The following is a 16,126-nucleotide window of genomic DNA, read 5'->3' on the forward strand; positions in this document are numbered from 1 at the left end:
GACAGAAGTAGTCCCCTCCCCTCTTTTTATTTGTAACTTTTAATGCATTATCAACAGATGAATACATTCATGTGAAAGGGCCCCCCCCTTTTTGTACATAAATGGCCAATCTTACATTGCTACCTTTTAAAAATAAACATTCCATTTGACATAACAAGGAGCCTTGAGACTTTTTCAAGATGCCACAGCCAAGTATCCTTTATTATATATACATCTTAGTAACAGTGCAATTTCTGCTATTAATATTCCAAAGACACCATATACAATCACTAATGACTTGTCTGGTTAAACAGCCTTTTTCCTTGTTTTTCTAAAGATGTCAGTCATTTGCTGCAGCACAGCAAAGAACATGGAGCCTTCTATTTGTGTCCTCTTGCTTTCCTCACTGCCTGCAAGTCCAACAATTCTTTAAGTGCATTCTAAAGCCACTTCTATGTATATATTTCAAAATTTATAGTAAAACAGAAGAAAATCATTAAGTAACATTAGATTTCTTCTCTAGCTCAGGAAGGTAATGAGACACCACCTCTTCATACCAGTTTCCTGCTGTCTTAGGTTCTCAGACCTCATGACAGGAAAATGTCATTTCACTTGAAGCAAAATGTGAGCATGTGAATTATCATTTTATCTTTGTCAAAAAAGCAGTGATAATTATGTTTTTATGCCTAACCATGGAAAAAGGTAACTATAAATTCATGGAACAGCTACAGGAAAACTAATTATTAATGGAAAGAAGTCCATTTGGAAATTGAGTAATTTTTTCAAAAGGAATTGAAGAAAATTCAATTCCTGGGAGGAACAGATAAAAAATGTCTGGAAAAATGTAAGTTAATAGAAAATACAATAGGAAGGAAACCTAGCAGACCTCAGAAAGACCTCAAAATTACACTGCAGAAAAAGTTAAAAGTGAGCATGTGACACGATCTGGCCAAATTTCAGATCAATAAAGTTTGCAAGAAGCATCATTTTTACAGAAAGTAATTATTTCTCTTCTTCAGGGGTCTGTCTACTACCTCAGAATATGATTTCAATTTTGAGTTGCTATTCCTGTTTTGGGTTGCTATCCTGTGAGTATTTTTGCTTTGGATTTGTCCCAGCTGATCAGAACAAATGCCATCAGCTTCATAAAACAATGTAAATTCTTAAGACATGCCTTCAGTACCCAAACACATATGCATGTTTCACAAATGAGGGTACAGGATTGAATGGTCAAAGGTTTTCAAGGACATATATTTGTCCTTGACACATACCTGTCCTTGGTATTTTCAAACATCTCAGATCTGCTTTTGTTTTTTAAGGCTGAGTAATACTAGAAGAAATGTATATATCATCAAATGTCACACACTTTGAATAGACAAAGTAATGCAAATATTTATGTACTATTCTGCAAGTGGAAGGTCCACAGAGAACTGAACTTGCAGTTTAAATTAATCTCCAAACATATTTTAATACACTGTACAGTATTTTTCAACCAAATACAACCTTTTAGTTAAAATATTTCTACTTTAAGTAGATTAACACCAAAACTTCATATGGCATACATACATATGTCAATTTATACAGCTTTTTAATCACATTCTTGCAGAATCTTACAAAGAATTTAAGAGTCTGCTCCAACTCTGTGCATTTTTTGACACTTGTTAGCTAAAATTAATGAATTCTTTGAATTAATTCCACAGAAATGGTGTTTCCACCAAAAAACCCCAAAAGTCTAGAATTACTTTCAGTGTTTGTTAAAACTTCTGCACTGAGCAACCAGCAAAGACAAGCACAGTCAGCTGAATTAGAAAAGGAATGTAAATCCTGGTACCCCTGTTAGCAAAAATAACTTGGTTTTTTAGAATGTACAGGTAACTTATTAGAAAATCACTTTTTGAGAAGCACAAGTAGGTGAAACCAGGTTTAGAATAACATATTTTCTGTTTTTTTTTCTAGAGATTTCTTTTATAGATGTGATTTATTTGGTTTATAATATTGCTTTAAGATATTACAATATTAAGTTTATAAGACCTTGCTATTTGTCTTTTGCCACCAATGATAAAACTCAGCACTTCATAACAAAGGTAGGATTCAATTCTTCACACTCATTCCATGTTATTAACTCAGTACCCACCAGGGTATTTTAAAATTCTAATAAAGTAGAATGTGAAAAACATCAGTTAATTTACTGCAACATTGCTTTAAAATTGTTGCCACTTTTTAAAAAAACAAATAAAAATCAGTTTTTATTTTACATGTAGTTGCAGCTCATTGTTATGATTTTTCATACAGCAACCATGCAGATCAAATACATTCCTGGACAATCTTGCCTAACTTATAAATTGTTTTTCCATCTGAAGCTGGGAGTTTCATCACGTACTGTTAAGAAAAAGAAACCAAATTAGTTAGAAACCAATACTTAGATTTTATTTATAAATATTAGATTATCCCACACCTAACCTGTACATGGAATATGGATGAATATGGATGTCTACACATGACATTTATTATTGAAACTAATGAAATACTGTCTTTCGTGCCAGTGTTCAGTTTTAATTGAAGGTGATAAACATTAACTACTTCACAATGTAACCTAGCAGCATAAAGAGTGATTAAGAAAAAGGTCTTAATAATCCTCTAGTTATTTAAAGTTTGGTATATTAAACTTTCTAGATATCAAAAAATCTGAGCTAGTAGAGTGCTTGTTGCATTTTCTGAAATTCATAACCTTTAGATGGAAAAAATCTGTGCTCTTAAATTAAGAATAGATAAATTATTTTTATCTCTTCATCAGCTATGAAGTGAAACAATGACCAAATTATTTATAACCAACCATGGGATAAAGCTTACATGTGTGCATTGTGCCATACTCCTGCTTACAAGACATTATTTTTGTTTTAAGTAAGAAGAGTAACATTTTTGTTTGAATTAAGAGGCAGTGTCACTCTCAATTGCAGTTATAAAAGTTATGTACCCACAAAATCTGCAATCCCTAGTACTGAGTGGGTAATTAATGACTGCAGCAGGCAGCATATGGCCATCATTTACAGTGAGTAACTCACTTGTAAGGTTGTAATATGCCTGTCACATTCATTCTTGATACTGACAAGATGTTCCCTTGGAAAAACGTTTGGAGAAAATTAAGCAAGACAGTGTTATGTCTACAGCTCAAGTCCTCTGTAATGAGAACAAAACTTGAGATGCTGCAAGGTCTTGGAATATGAGGAAAGGGCATCAAAGGATATTAAAATCAAACGAGCAAGTACCATGAGTACACAAGCATTTGTATGCTACATGCTCAGAATCAACAGAATCAGTCTTCCTTAACAGATGCCCTTAATTTGAACTGAAAAATGGGTAAAGGTCACGTGATGTTAAGCATTTACCATAGGTCTGGGCCTGAGCTTGTATTCAAAAATTCAGCAACCCCAAGTGCTCTGATGAGATTGATTCTCACTTTCTCTGTGCCCCAAAATTCAAGTTTAAAAAACAAAACAAATGTCAAAGAGCACATCTTGTGCTTCTAGGAAAGCAAGGCACATCTGAATCAAGGGCCTCCAACTGGAGTAGGAGAGTCCCAATAATTATTCTGACTAGCATCTCCTCTAGTTATTTAAGCTTTCTAATAATTTCAAGTAGTGGATACTTTGTGAACAGATGCATGACTATATCTGCTCTCTCTTCAAAACTGAAATGTGATTTCTGAGAAAAACTGAGTTATTTTTGTTTGGTAAACATGAAAAGAGTGGTTTTGAGAAAACAAACCCTTAAGTCAGTAGCTCACTCAACCAGATTATTTCCTGGGCATTCAAAATGAAGACATTCTTGTAGAGAAGACTACCTTTAAACAAAAAGTTAATTTATCCACTATTTGACCTCAATAGAAAATGCTGTGGCTTGAATTACTTTGAGAGTGAAAAGAAGGGATAAACAATCAACAGCACCTCATGCCCTTGATGAATTGGGTGGAACAAAATTGGAGGAATGTACAAATCAATGATGTATGTTAATAACCAAGAATTGAGACAATATTTAAAAGCTGGTGCAGTAAGTACCATGCTGGTAAAGTTTCTATGGCATTCTGTACAAAATAAGCCCAAAGAGAACATTTTATGAACTTCAGTGATGACTGTATTCATGTAACTCTAGCCTATTTTCCTTGAATAAAAAGCAGGTTGTTATTACTATTACAAAACTTCAGTCTCAATTGTTCAGTTAGTACCTAGTAGACATTCTATCAGTAAGATAAACAGAGGGTCTAAGCTGAAAAAAATACACTAATTTCATGTTGTTATTCAGGTTGGTAAATGGTGAAAATCTGCAACAGCTGTAAATTCATGTAATTATTTACTTATAAATAGACAGTCCTGAGTGCAGTCATGTATTCTACAGGAAGAAATATTATCCTCAGCTTTGGCTGAGTAACGTTTCCATATGCACATGCCATTACAGAAACAACACTTCACCTTGTTCACTAAGAGTAAAGGCACAATGTAAAAACACTAAACTAAATACAGCAGCTCTATTTAGGTACTGTACTAATCAGTAATTGCAAAAATTTAGACTGCATGATTTTAATAATCTCTGTAGCACATACACACAAAAATATGCACAATATTTAGCACAGGCAGAAACTTAAATGTAAACCCATAAAATGCTACATTCATGCATATTTAGGTTTGAATTTCAGAAAATACAAGACGGTATTAATGCTAGCATTAGGTATGTTTTAAATAAAAATTTAAAGGGATATGCATTGCAGTAATCTGAGCTCTAAGCATTCAAATACTTAGTAAAATATTTTCTAAAAGCTTGTGAATACTGTACAATCATTCTGCATACTGCTGTACTTTAATTTGTTTAATGGACAGCCACTGCAAAAAACTGCATTTTTTTCCCCCTAGAAAATAATGCTCTAAAATAATATGAGAAATAATGCATAGAACATAAAAATAAAAATGACCCTCCTTCCTCCCTTCATCGACAACTTACACACTTTTCCTTCTTTTTCCAGCTTTTTCAAGTGGACTAGGAGGTTATGTTCTGCTGCTGGAAGTAAATTCTCAGGGATTTCCTAATGGGAACAAAAAAATGCATTTTGTATTTGTTTAAATACTCATCAACTATTTTTTCAATATATGGAACCCATGGTTTATTGCCACAGATTTTCCTCTTCTGAATCAGTATGGAAACATTCAGTTAGTTATGTAACAACAGGAAGCTGAGTAAACCAATTTTACACCAGTTAAATGGGCAATCTAACAACACATTTTTGTTTATTTTGCTCAGTTTTTGCATTATACATTTGTGTGATGAAAACTTTGGCCAGCACTCCTCCTCTGAACTTGGTTTGCCCTGGGTTGTCAGTGTAGTTGAGTATTTTTAAAGACAAATTTATAATGCATTTCTCTACAGGTAACTATCCCTTCTATTCCATGACAACATTTGCATAGCTTTAAATATCCTGTAGCAATTAGTATCTGTGCGTAAATAATAAAAAATGTAACAGCCTCAGAAGGACAAAATATCTCTTACAATTCTTTAATGCTCATTATGTAAAAAGCAGTAACACCTGTTGCCTAGAAAAGCTGTGGATGCCCCATCCCTAGAAGGGTTCAAGGACAAGGTGGATGGGGCTTTAGGCAACCTGGTCTTGTGGAAGGTGTCTCTGCCCATGGCAGGGGGGATGGACCTTTTAAGTCCCTTCCATCCCAAACCATTCTATGACTGTATGATGTCTGCTAAAATCCTCCTCTCCAGCTCTACCATCTTAAAGGTAAAGCTCTCTTTTTCTCCTTTTTTGAAAATTAAAAAGTTCTTCAAATGCTATGTATGGCAGGAAAAGTCACTAGCAAACTAGTTAAAAAATTGCGAACCTTAAGAATACTTTGAAAGCATATTTTTTTTTGTATAAACTATATAACTATAACTATAAAGCCGTAATAGTACTGAAAAAATTCTTATACATTCTTATACGAGCAGAACAAGTGGTTTGTGATTTACAGAAACAGAAGAATGGCTCTATACTTAAAACCTAGCTCATCAGGCAGGAGAACTGCAGAAGCTGAATGGCCATAGGTAAAGGTACATCAGCACTGCAAAATGTTCACCACGATGCAGGCATTCTTTCAGAAACTAGGTATCAGCAGAACCATGAAAAATGAGCTGTGAAGCTGTTACAGACCAGCTCCCAAGCCACAGACATTGGCAACTTTGACATCTTCCTCCACAGCAGAAATACTGTATCTCTTATCTCTACTGGTTAGGAGGGTAACCCCACACCACAGGGAAAAATTGCAGAGGTTACATGAAGGATGATGAAGTAGCAACAAAGTATTGTTACACCAGTCTAAAGACACATACACGCTATCCAACACCAGAGCTGCAATATCCTTCTTTGTGCTGTGGAACTGCAGCTCACCTGTAACCTCGTGCAGACTGATAAATCAGGACCTCCAAGTTTTCAACCATTCTTCAGGAGACCCCAAATACACTTTGGGAAATCCACAACCAACAGTCATGTCATACTTTTCACTTTAAACCAAGCACTACAACTTAATTTTTACTTAGTCTTACGAAACCGTGCCTAAGACTTGGATAGTTAAACAAGTTTCTAGGAATCATGTGGGCCTCACTCCAATTAAGTGCTTAAACAAGTGCTTAAAGGCACAGTTATAATTGAACCCTGAACAGGCAGAAATGTTTTTTATCCCTCTCAAAGAGACACCATGATTTTCACTCAAAGACCATTGCTGTTACATACAAGTTTTACGAACCTAACCTCAATTTTCTTTAGTTTGATCTAAAAACTTTTGATCAACAGTTACCTTGTATACCATCTTTACAAGCTCTGAGGATGTAAATGATTTCCCAGTATTCTTCTGGAAAACACTCAGAATTTGCTGTTCACGTGCAAGGCGGTGAGAAATGTAGTTTTGGATTCTAGTATTTGCATCACGTACTACTGGGCCATGACCTAAAAATCAAAACACATGTACCAGAGCACTATTACTTACATTTGTAATTAAGTATGCTATTGAATAATTGAAACATTCTTATGTAAACTCTAGTAGATTTAAAAGCCATGAGAAAAAGATCTGAATGTCCGTATTGCAGTCTGCATCTGCAAAGAATTAAGATGGAAAGGAAAAATTAGGATATTAGAAGTCTGAACGGGGAAAAGGGAATACTTCAGATGGAATAAAGAAAGCAAGGGAAGACTACTTTAGGCCATTCAAAAAAAGGAAAGGAGTTCACTGCTGAACAGATTTAAAAGACGAGATTTAGATACTGTATTATCTCTGTCTGCCTGTCTTCCTCTCCCCAAAGGATATTGACACTAATGATTTAAACTGATACTGGCCTTTGAACAATAATGGCTGATGCAAAGGACTCAGGTACTACTGTACCTCTTGTCTTGTTGGGGCAAACATCAAGGTGACATCTTTAATTGTAACAGGTAATTTTCCCAAACAAATCTTCACACTAAGTTATGCCTTTAAAAACACTGTTGTGAGTACGATTAAAAGAATGAATAGAGAACAAATAAGCGAGGCAGTTGGAGTGTGTCAGGGCAGGAAAAATAGAAAGCACAAGGAAAGTCATAGGTGGATCATTTAATGTCTGGCTGGTTAATAAACAAAACATATTTTTTCCTGGACTGACTGTAGCAGATCAGAAATGTTCAACTCACTTAAAGGTCTTTGAATCACATTATGAAAAGGCTTAATTGGTAAATCAGTAAGCTTTATGAAAAATCAAATGCTCACAGTACATTAAAATGACAGAGAAAATATTGTTCAGCCATGAGAGTTACATGCATGGAAATTAAACTTATTGTGTTACTTATAGAGGAATTGACTTGCACAAACATTCATCACATGCTTTTTATAGCAAGGTTTCCTATTTCTTTGCCTGTACAACTCACCTGAAGTAGCAGCAGCAACTTCCAGCTCTGCCCTCTGAGTGCAAAGTCTAAGTAATTTATAAAATTAGTAGAAAAGAAACTACCATAAAAAACAATAGCTTTCTTTTAGAAGTTATTTGGTATCATCAAAATCAGCTTCTTTTGAGGTTCTCTAACTATTAAAAGAATCACTGTATTCTTTACTTGTACTTTTGGGTTTACTGATTAAATGGGTTTTTAATTTTTAAGCTTTTAAAATCAAAGCTTATTTTGCCTGACAACAGACAGCATATAGAAAAAGAGCAACTGATTTTTCATGGTTTGAACTAAAGTGTCAAAGGAATCTATCCTTCTGTAAGTCAAAATATTTATACATCTCAACTTACTTCAGCATGTTTGAAATTACTAAGTATACATTGAAACTCACCTTGTTTAAGTAAGTATTATAAATACAAGATATGTAATGTGTAAACATAAAGCTATACTGGCATATGCATTTATATTTAATGATTTCAAACATCTTTAATATGAAGCTATTTTCCTTGCAAAATAAATTACAAGTATAACAGTATCTCTACTGTTACCATTTATGCACCCAAAACTTAAAACAAATTTCAGAAAAACATAGTAATATATACAAAGCAGAGACTGTAATGTTAACTGTCGATTCTCTTGCATTCTCTAATGACAGAAGTCTCACTGAAGTAATCAAAATTAAGGGTTGCACATGGAATCCCAAGGCATCCTTAAAACCTGGCCCTACTCTTCCAAGTGATTTAATTGACTTAGACTACAAGACCAATGCCAGAACCTGAAATGGAACTCACATTTTGCAAAGTTAAAGGGACTTCATCTCCATTACATCATCTGATCTGCAGCTGTTGTGTATGCATATATGTACATTAAAATGATCTCAGAAAGCTTGGAACTAAATCCAGATGTGGGACTTTCCCATCCATTATTTTTCAGAGACAGCAGTAGTTATTTATTTATTGACAAAAAAATGGATTAATAGCTGAATAAAAGTAAAATGTTTCTGAGCATATGAAAAGCACTCTCAAAATATGAGTGTCTTTCCATTAATTCAGCTTTAATTTCAGACAGATTCATATTATTTCCTCATAACACATTGTGAAGTGTGAGATTCTCTTACTTTAAATTACAGCACAAAGGACAGAAGTGAAGGAAACAATTGGCTCATTAAATCTTCCACAAATTCCTAATTTTGGCACCATTTTTTTCTGTATTACCAAGGAAAATTGTCTATTATTACAGGATGGGGTGCCCTCTGCTGACTAAAATGCCCTTTTCTTGTTCCAAGGATTCTCATCAAATATTTCCTGTAATTAGATACCATGACTGCTGTGTCTAAGTCATTCCCACATTAAATTAAAAAAGAAACATAGAAGGGGAAGGATTGACAAAATTCACCTACTCTCAGATAGCCAGCAGCCAGTTTGTTACAAAAATTCGTGCAATTCTGAGGCTACCACATGAGTGCTGAAGCACTGGTGGAGGAAACAGTTCAAGAATTATGAAGACCTAATACTGTAGCACAGAGTGACTGACTTACATAGAATATATTGATAAAGGAAACTACTTCTGCTGTAATTATACCCAATAGTATCACCAATTGTTCTGATTGTGCAACAGCACTTTTTGCACAGCTGCACGTACATTTTGTGGTGCATGGATGAAAAAAGAAAGTCAGTTCCAAGCCATCTCAATACTTAGCTTTCATTACTGAAAATACATGATGTCAGACTGGCTTCCTAACTGCAAGTTAAAACAGTAGCAAACACTTCCAAATAAAGAGCACAGATGTTCAGCCCTGGTGAATTTGTAATCTAGATCCAAAACCATTAAGAACAGAGTGAAGTACAACAGATAAAATTGATAAACCAAACAGAACTTGACATATATGGGGTTTTGGAAGGCTCCTTCAGTTAGAGGAGCAGACTGCATTTTGCAGGTATTAATAAAAAAATAAAAACATTTGGTTCAGATTCTGGAGGCTAAAAAATTGTTAGCTTTAATGGTTAGTTAAGTCAGTTAATATATATGACCAAGTCACTATTCTGTCTACATCAACCTCCACATCTATGGAATATGTAAGAATGCTTTTCTTAAACAGCATTTTTTTCTGACATCTGAAAGGACACATACTTTAAAAGAAGGCTATTTTAAGAGTGAACACAAGAGAGTAGGCTAAACGTAGATGGCTAATGGAAAAATGCACAACTGAGAACATAGATACAGTAGCTTGGAATGACAAGTTGAAGATGAAACAGAAAAAGTCAGAAAAAAACCCTGAGATGTAGCTCTGAAAAAGCAAATGAGGAGCTTAAAGTGTAGTTACATAATGAATTCTTAAAATGTAGTCTTGTCAAACAGACATGTGGTATATATGAAAAGTGAATGCATTCCCAATGTTTGAATGAGAGAGAGGAAAAGAATTGAAGGAAATCCATATGAATGAACAGACAACTTATTTTTAGAACATTTTGGCCTCCTGGTTCTTGTTCAAATTGTACTTAAATCATTTACTATGATTACCACTTTACAGTTCTGCAGCTTTCCAAGATGAATTTGTGATTAATCTGTACTGCAAGGGACACACAACTCTCAAAAAACGTTACTAGGTTACTCACACTGACAGTGTATGTGGGGATGAAAAGGAACAAAAGAACAACTATTATTTTATCTTCCAGGATAACATTCAAGCACAGGGATAGAGTAATATAAGAAAATGAAATCTGCTGTATGATTCCACCAATGAAAGATTATGGCCCCTGGAGTCTTTGGGCACAGAAAGACAAGACCCACCCTGAAATAGAGAAATGTAAGAAAGGAAGATACCTATCACTGAAATTTTTCAAGTTTTGCAAACCACCATGACAAAGTCAGCTTAGCTTACTGTTTATTAAATTGAATTGTTACACCAGAAGTGATGTTTGATTGTAATAATGGTTCTCAAATTCTTAGAGGAGATTTTTACAAAATTACACAGTTAAAAGGAGCAGTTAAAACTAAAGCCACTTACCTGGATAAATCAAATCTGGTTTCATTTCTAACAACTTTTTCAAAGTCTTCATGTAATCAGACAGATCTTCTATTACTGTTGTTCCTTCCCCTAAGATACAGTCACCCGAAAATACAGCATTTTCTTCTTCTAGATGTAAAATCATATGATCATCAGTGTGTCCTGGTGTATATAAAACTCTGTTCAAAGAACAAAAAAAACATATGTTTTTCATACAGCATATATACTTCATTTTTGAAGCCAGAACAAATTATGGTAAAATAATACACTTGGCAAAGCAGCCCATAACATGAACAAGAAAAAACTGACCAAAAACCACTGAAAAGTTGATGTAAACAAGTATCACTTTGCCTAATCCCAATCCATTTTCTTACACCATCTAAAGAACACCAATTATCTCTAGCATGCTTTTACTTACATGACACACCATAAAACAAGTGCATTAAAGGAGCTGACTAGCCATGCATTATTTCTGTTATAGAGGGCATTATTCTGAAGCTTTAAAAAAATCAAATTGACCTTTTTTTCCAGACTGAAACACTTGAAGTTCTTGACATACACGTTGTACTTTGAAAGGAGAGTAAGGATATCTTTCATTTAGAAATGAAGTACAAACTTCTGAACCCCACCCAGATAAAGTTCAGCCTCCAAAAATGTATTTTTCCTTGAAAGCCCCATAGCACAGTGGAGCACAGCTGTAAAATACAGAGAACCTTGGTCTCTCAGCTGTTCTATGTGCAGGTCATTAAACACCTGCATGGTAAGGATTAAGGACCCACAGCTTGGACAAGCAGTGTATGCATGCAGCAAAGGGACAGTGGGTATGTATATAGTATATGGTAACCTGAGCTGCCAAGGAGCTGCATTGGGGTGGCCTTTCATGATGATTTCTGAAAAGCAGAAGGACCTTATGCTGAGGCTGATACAGATTGAAAATAACACAACTCCAACCAGCATCATTGCTGATATTCATTAGAACCTTCTTGCTAATGGCAGATGCATCAAAGCAGTGATCAGGAACTGACAGAGCTGGTGCCAAGTGTGGTGTAAAGGGCAAGGCTAAACAGCTCCCAGCCAAGCTGCTGCAAGTGTGGGAGACCACAAGTTCAGCATCATCTGCTGCAATGATTTCCAGCTCCTGCTGAATACTGAGCTCAGGAGAAAGCAGGTGAGCCATCGCCCTGTGGAGGCAACACCAAAATCAAGCTGATGGGCTCACCTTTGGGACATGGTATCCTTCAGTTCTTGATGAAATTTCACCAGGAAGCCAAACCACTAACATAAAAAAATAGCAGAAAGAGAACACCAGACAGTGTGTGGAGAGGTGCTACCAGAGAGCTGCTGCTTGCTGTGGCACACCTTGAAAACCTGACAGTTGTTAACTAAAATTTAACATGCAGATACTGCATGTTTTGGAACCAGTGGTTACTGAATTAATCCAGGTGAGAATACCTGTTTTTAATCAACCATAAAGTTAGGCTGCATTAGCCCTGTTACAACCCACCCATAGGGGCTGTGATGTTATAAATTCTCTTCAGGATCAACAAGAACACCAGACTATGTGTCTGGGAACTCCCATGCTTTCTGGTATAAACAAGCCCACTGTTTGGTCTCAGAAGTGCTGGCTAAGAAGCCCTTCACTTCGAGGACGCACTTCAACAAGCTCCCAAATGTCGCAACAGACTTCTCCCAGGTATTGGCTACAAGCCCTGTATTTTACAACACCCCTCAACAAGCTCCCAACTCCCACACCAGCACAGCCAGCCTGTTTGAGCCCTCCAGGCTCCAAGCTGGGGTGGGGAACTGGTGGAGGCACTGTGAATCTGAAGGCAGAAAAGGCAGTTGGCTCAGGACCATGCTGCTCCCCCTCCAGGGGACTCTTCCTGCCAATCACATCTTCCCTGTCACATGTCAGAATGTCTGAGACAAAACATGCCTCTGCCTGGTCCTCCACAATCCCAAACTTCAAAATGTGCTAATCCTTGACTCACTTGGATTGAAATAAAAAAAATTATTTTCCATCTCCAAATTTTTGTCCAAACATGGGCCACTTAGGGCAGTGAAAGGTCTTCAGTATGCAATGTAAAATGCTTTTTACTTCTATTTTTACACTAATAAAATACAACACTTTTGGACAAAACATACCCCTTTTCTTTATAAATGTTTTTTCCTTGCAATCAACCAAGTGACATAGTCTACAAGTGGGATATAGTTCTCATCTAAAATGAGGAAAACAAGCAAATTTTGTCCTTATAAGAATAATGCCTTGTTAGTGAAAGGCGTCTGAAAACAGAATGGTCAGACCTTTTTATTGTGTGTGTGCTTCCATGAGGCACAGTAGCTTTCTGTTTCACACTCATTCAGACTAACATTACAGACAGTAAACGCCATGCAAAGAAGTCTTCCAAAACTAGCACCCTACAAGAACCTCACAGGTTCAAGGTCTAAAATGTAACATTTTAAGTATTAAATGTTTTAGAGTCTCCTAGAGATGTATTTTTAAAGTAAAAAGAAAGGCATGCTAAATAATCCAGCCAGACTACTACAGACTTCCACAATTTAAAAAGTAACTAATTATGTAAGAGTGATGAGAAAATATGTAAAATCCTATTTGATTTTCCTGCAGAAAGTGTTTTTCTAGGGAAATATTTTCAATTTCTCTGCTGAGTCTAAAGACAAAATCCAAAGGCTAATTTCTGATAATTCTCATTCATAAAAAGTGTCTTTGTATTAACATATCTTGCTGGATCATGATAGGAAGTCTACATGCATAAGTGCTGAAAAGATTAGATGTATGGATTGGCAATCATTAGAAACCAGGATACACGTACATGTCAGAATTCTGAAGAAAAAAGAACTTGAAGAAATTCATGGTTACCTGAGTGTGGCTCCCTCTGTCTCTACCACATCTCCATCTTTAAGATAAAAATATTTATGTCCTCCTTCTATAGTTTCTTCACAGTGAGGGACACGAGGGAGCTTACTTATGCGGTATTCCGAGTCTGATATGTAAGGAAAGCAAGAAAAATGATGTTTTGAGTTTGTCACTAACAAAGGTAATTCCACAGACAGGTTACTTTTTTAATAAGTACTATTAATTATCACACAGTATGAATAGAAAACTAGAAACAACAAATTCTGTAAAGTAACTTTGTATTGGTAGAGCAGCCTTATTCCAGAGCCAAAACCACTAAACAGTGAAAGCCACTGATCCTGAATACAGCACTCTGTACCAGTGACAGATTTGAAGTTGGAAAAAACCACAAATGAAATAATAAAGATCAGTAATTATTATATTTCACAAATATTTCTTCTTGACTCATGAGCCAATTCTCCTAAGTTTTTACAATGCCACTAAGATTTTGGCCCTCATATTTTGCTTTATGAGTCACAGAAGCATCACTCAATATTAGTCTAAAATTGAATGAAGACTTTTGACCTGCAACTTCTCTCAGCTTTTGTCTTTCTGAACAGTGCACAAAATGCAAACACCTTGGCTGGAACAGCTACAGACAGCAACCCAGAAAGGCATTCATATCCCCTGCTAGTCTTTACAACCACACTGATAGGCTGGCAAGCCCAAAATCCTCACCAAGACACCAATTGTTTTCAGTAGTGCCCAGGCCTCATTGCAGATAAGCACCTGGCAACGTTACAAAATTAAGCCTGTGACAAAGCTCGTGACAAAGTCCAGCAATGTTAAGAATTACCACATTATCCATACTGCTTATTCTCTTCTCAGATGACAACACAGAAATGTCTCTTACTGTTTATCAACATGGAATACAAATTTTTAGGTCAGATTTTTACTTGCGCACTGCTCTACTGCTTTCCCCTCATGCTCTGAGGCCTATGAATTTGTCAGCAACTAATAATGGGCTCCTCTAAGGAATCCAAAGTTATGTGTGCTTCTTTTAACAATTCAAGCTATTTGTTTTTACAAAAGTGAAAAAAACAATAAATTTATCATTGCTGTCCAAGTAAAACAGAAGCAGTATCAAGTTTTTCTCACATCTCTTAGTACCATGCTGATAATATCTAGGTTTTCATTATTCACACATAAGAAAAATTCACTATGAAAGTATGCACAGGTATTGAAGAAAACCTGCAGTACTACAACTATTACATTCAGATTATTCATTGCTCTCAATCGACACACTGCAGCAGAATCATGAAATTGCATATAGTTTATACAGCAATTCCAGAATAATAATCTAGTTGATTTGCACAGAAGCATTCAGTTAATGTTTTTCTTGCCATGTATTTAACATTTTCAGCAATATCTGAAACTTCTGGCCTACCACTTGGAATGTCTTTGCAGATATCAGGTATTCCACCAGTATGATCACGATGCCAGTGTGTCACTAAAATTTCTTGAATGGAGATGTTGAACTCTGACAGTGCTTGCTTTAAACAGCTGATATATTCAGGAATAGCTGGCTCTCCAGTGTCAATAAGGACTCTTCTACACATGGATCACACAAAAGGGAGGGAGAGACACACCAGAGAATAAAGAGTGTTCGTGTAACAGCCAAGTCATATTAATAAAATAAGCCAACAGACAGAAATTTAGCAATAATGTATGTCTCCATATCCAGACAACACCTTTTGCCTCCTGGCATTCCACCCCCGCAGCATAACAATTTAAAAAGTGGAAAAAGTACTAAATGTAGGCCACACCTTTCCAACTCCGCGACAAGTGGCAGAAGCCACCGTTTAGTACCTGAGGTACACACCCGCTTCCCTCACCGAATTCCTGGCCTCGGCCCAAGGGTGGCACGGACCAGACTCCATATCCCACCCGCCTAAGCCGCCTCCCAGCACTAGCTCCTCCAAGGTAACGCTGTACGGTTTCTTTCCTCTTTTTAGCGCTGACTAAGGGATTTGGGAACAGGCCGCTAGCGGCCTCTCGAGCTGGAGGCAGCGCAGGGCCCCGGGGCAGCCGCGCCCTGCCCCGCTCTCCGAGCCGGCTCGGTACCTGTGCCCGGAGCCCACCAGGTAGGTGTTGGTGCCCTGCAGGGTCATGGGCCCCGGGTTGCAGCCCAGCACCCGCACCACCCGCGACGAGAGCCGCTCGATGCGTGGCAGCAGCGACACCATCTCTGCAGGGAACTGCCCCGAACCACCGGCTCCGCTTCCCTCACGACGCCGCAGGACGGAAGCCTCAATGGCAGGACGGAAGCCTCTATGGCAGGACG

At 36.7% G+C, this 16,126-nt stretch overlaps 1 protein-coding gene across 1 annotated transcript; it reads right to left on the reverse strand.

The window, feature by feature from the left end:
* Positions 1-170: 170 nt before the first annotated feature.
* On the reverse strand, positions 171-16,126 carry LACTB2 (lactamase beta 2). The gene is made up of 7 exons (XM_059477438.1): positions 15,907-16,126; positions 15,230-15,393; positions 13,807-13,930; positions 10,929-11,107; positions 6,807-6,955; positions 4,972-5,053; positions 171-2,358 (listed from the first exon to the last, which is right to left on the reverse strand). Exons 1-7 carry the CDS (start codon positions 16,026-16,028, stop codon positions 2,315-2,317), a joined length of 864 nt encoding a protein of 287 aa, XP_059333421.1. The 5' UTR covers positions 16,029-16,126; the 3' UTR covers positions 171-2,314.

This window comes from Ammospiza nelsoni, chromosome 1 (assembly GCF_027579445.1).
Source record: "Ammospiza nelsoni isolate bAmmNel1 chromosome 1, bAmmNel1.pri, whole genome shotgun sequence".
Classification (NCBI taxonomy): domain Eukaryota; kingdom Metazoa; phylum Chordata; class Aves; order Passeriformes; family Passerellidae; genus Ammospiza; species Ammospiza nelsoni.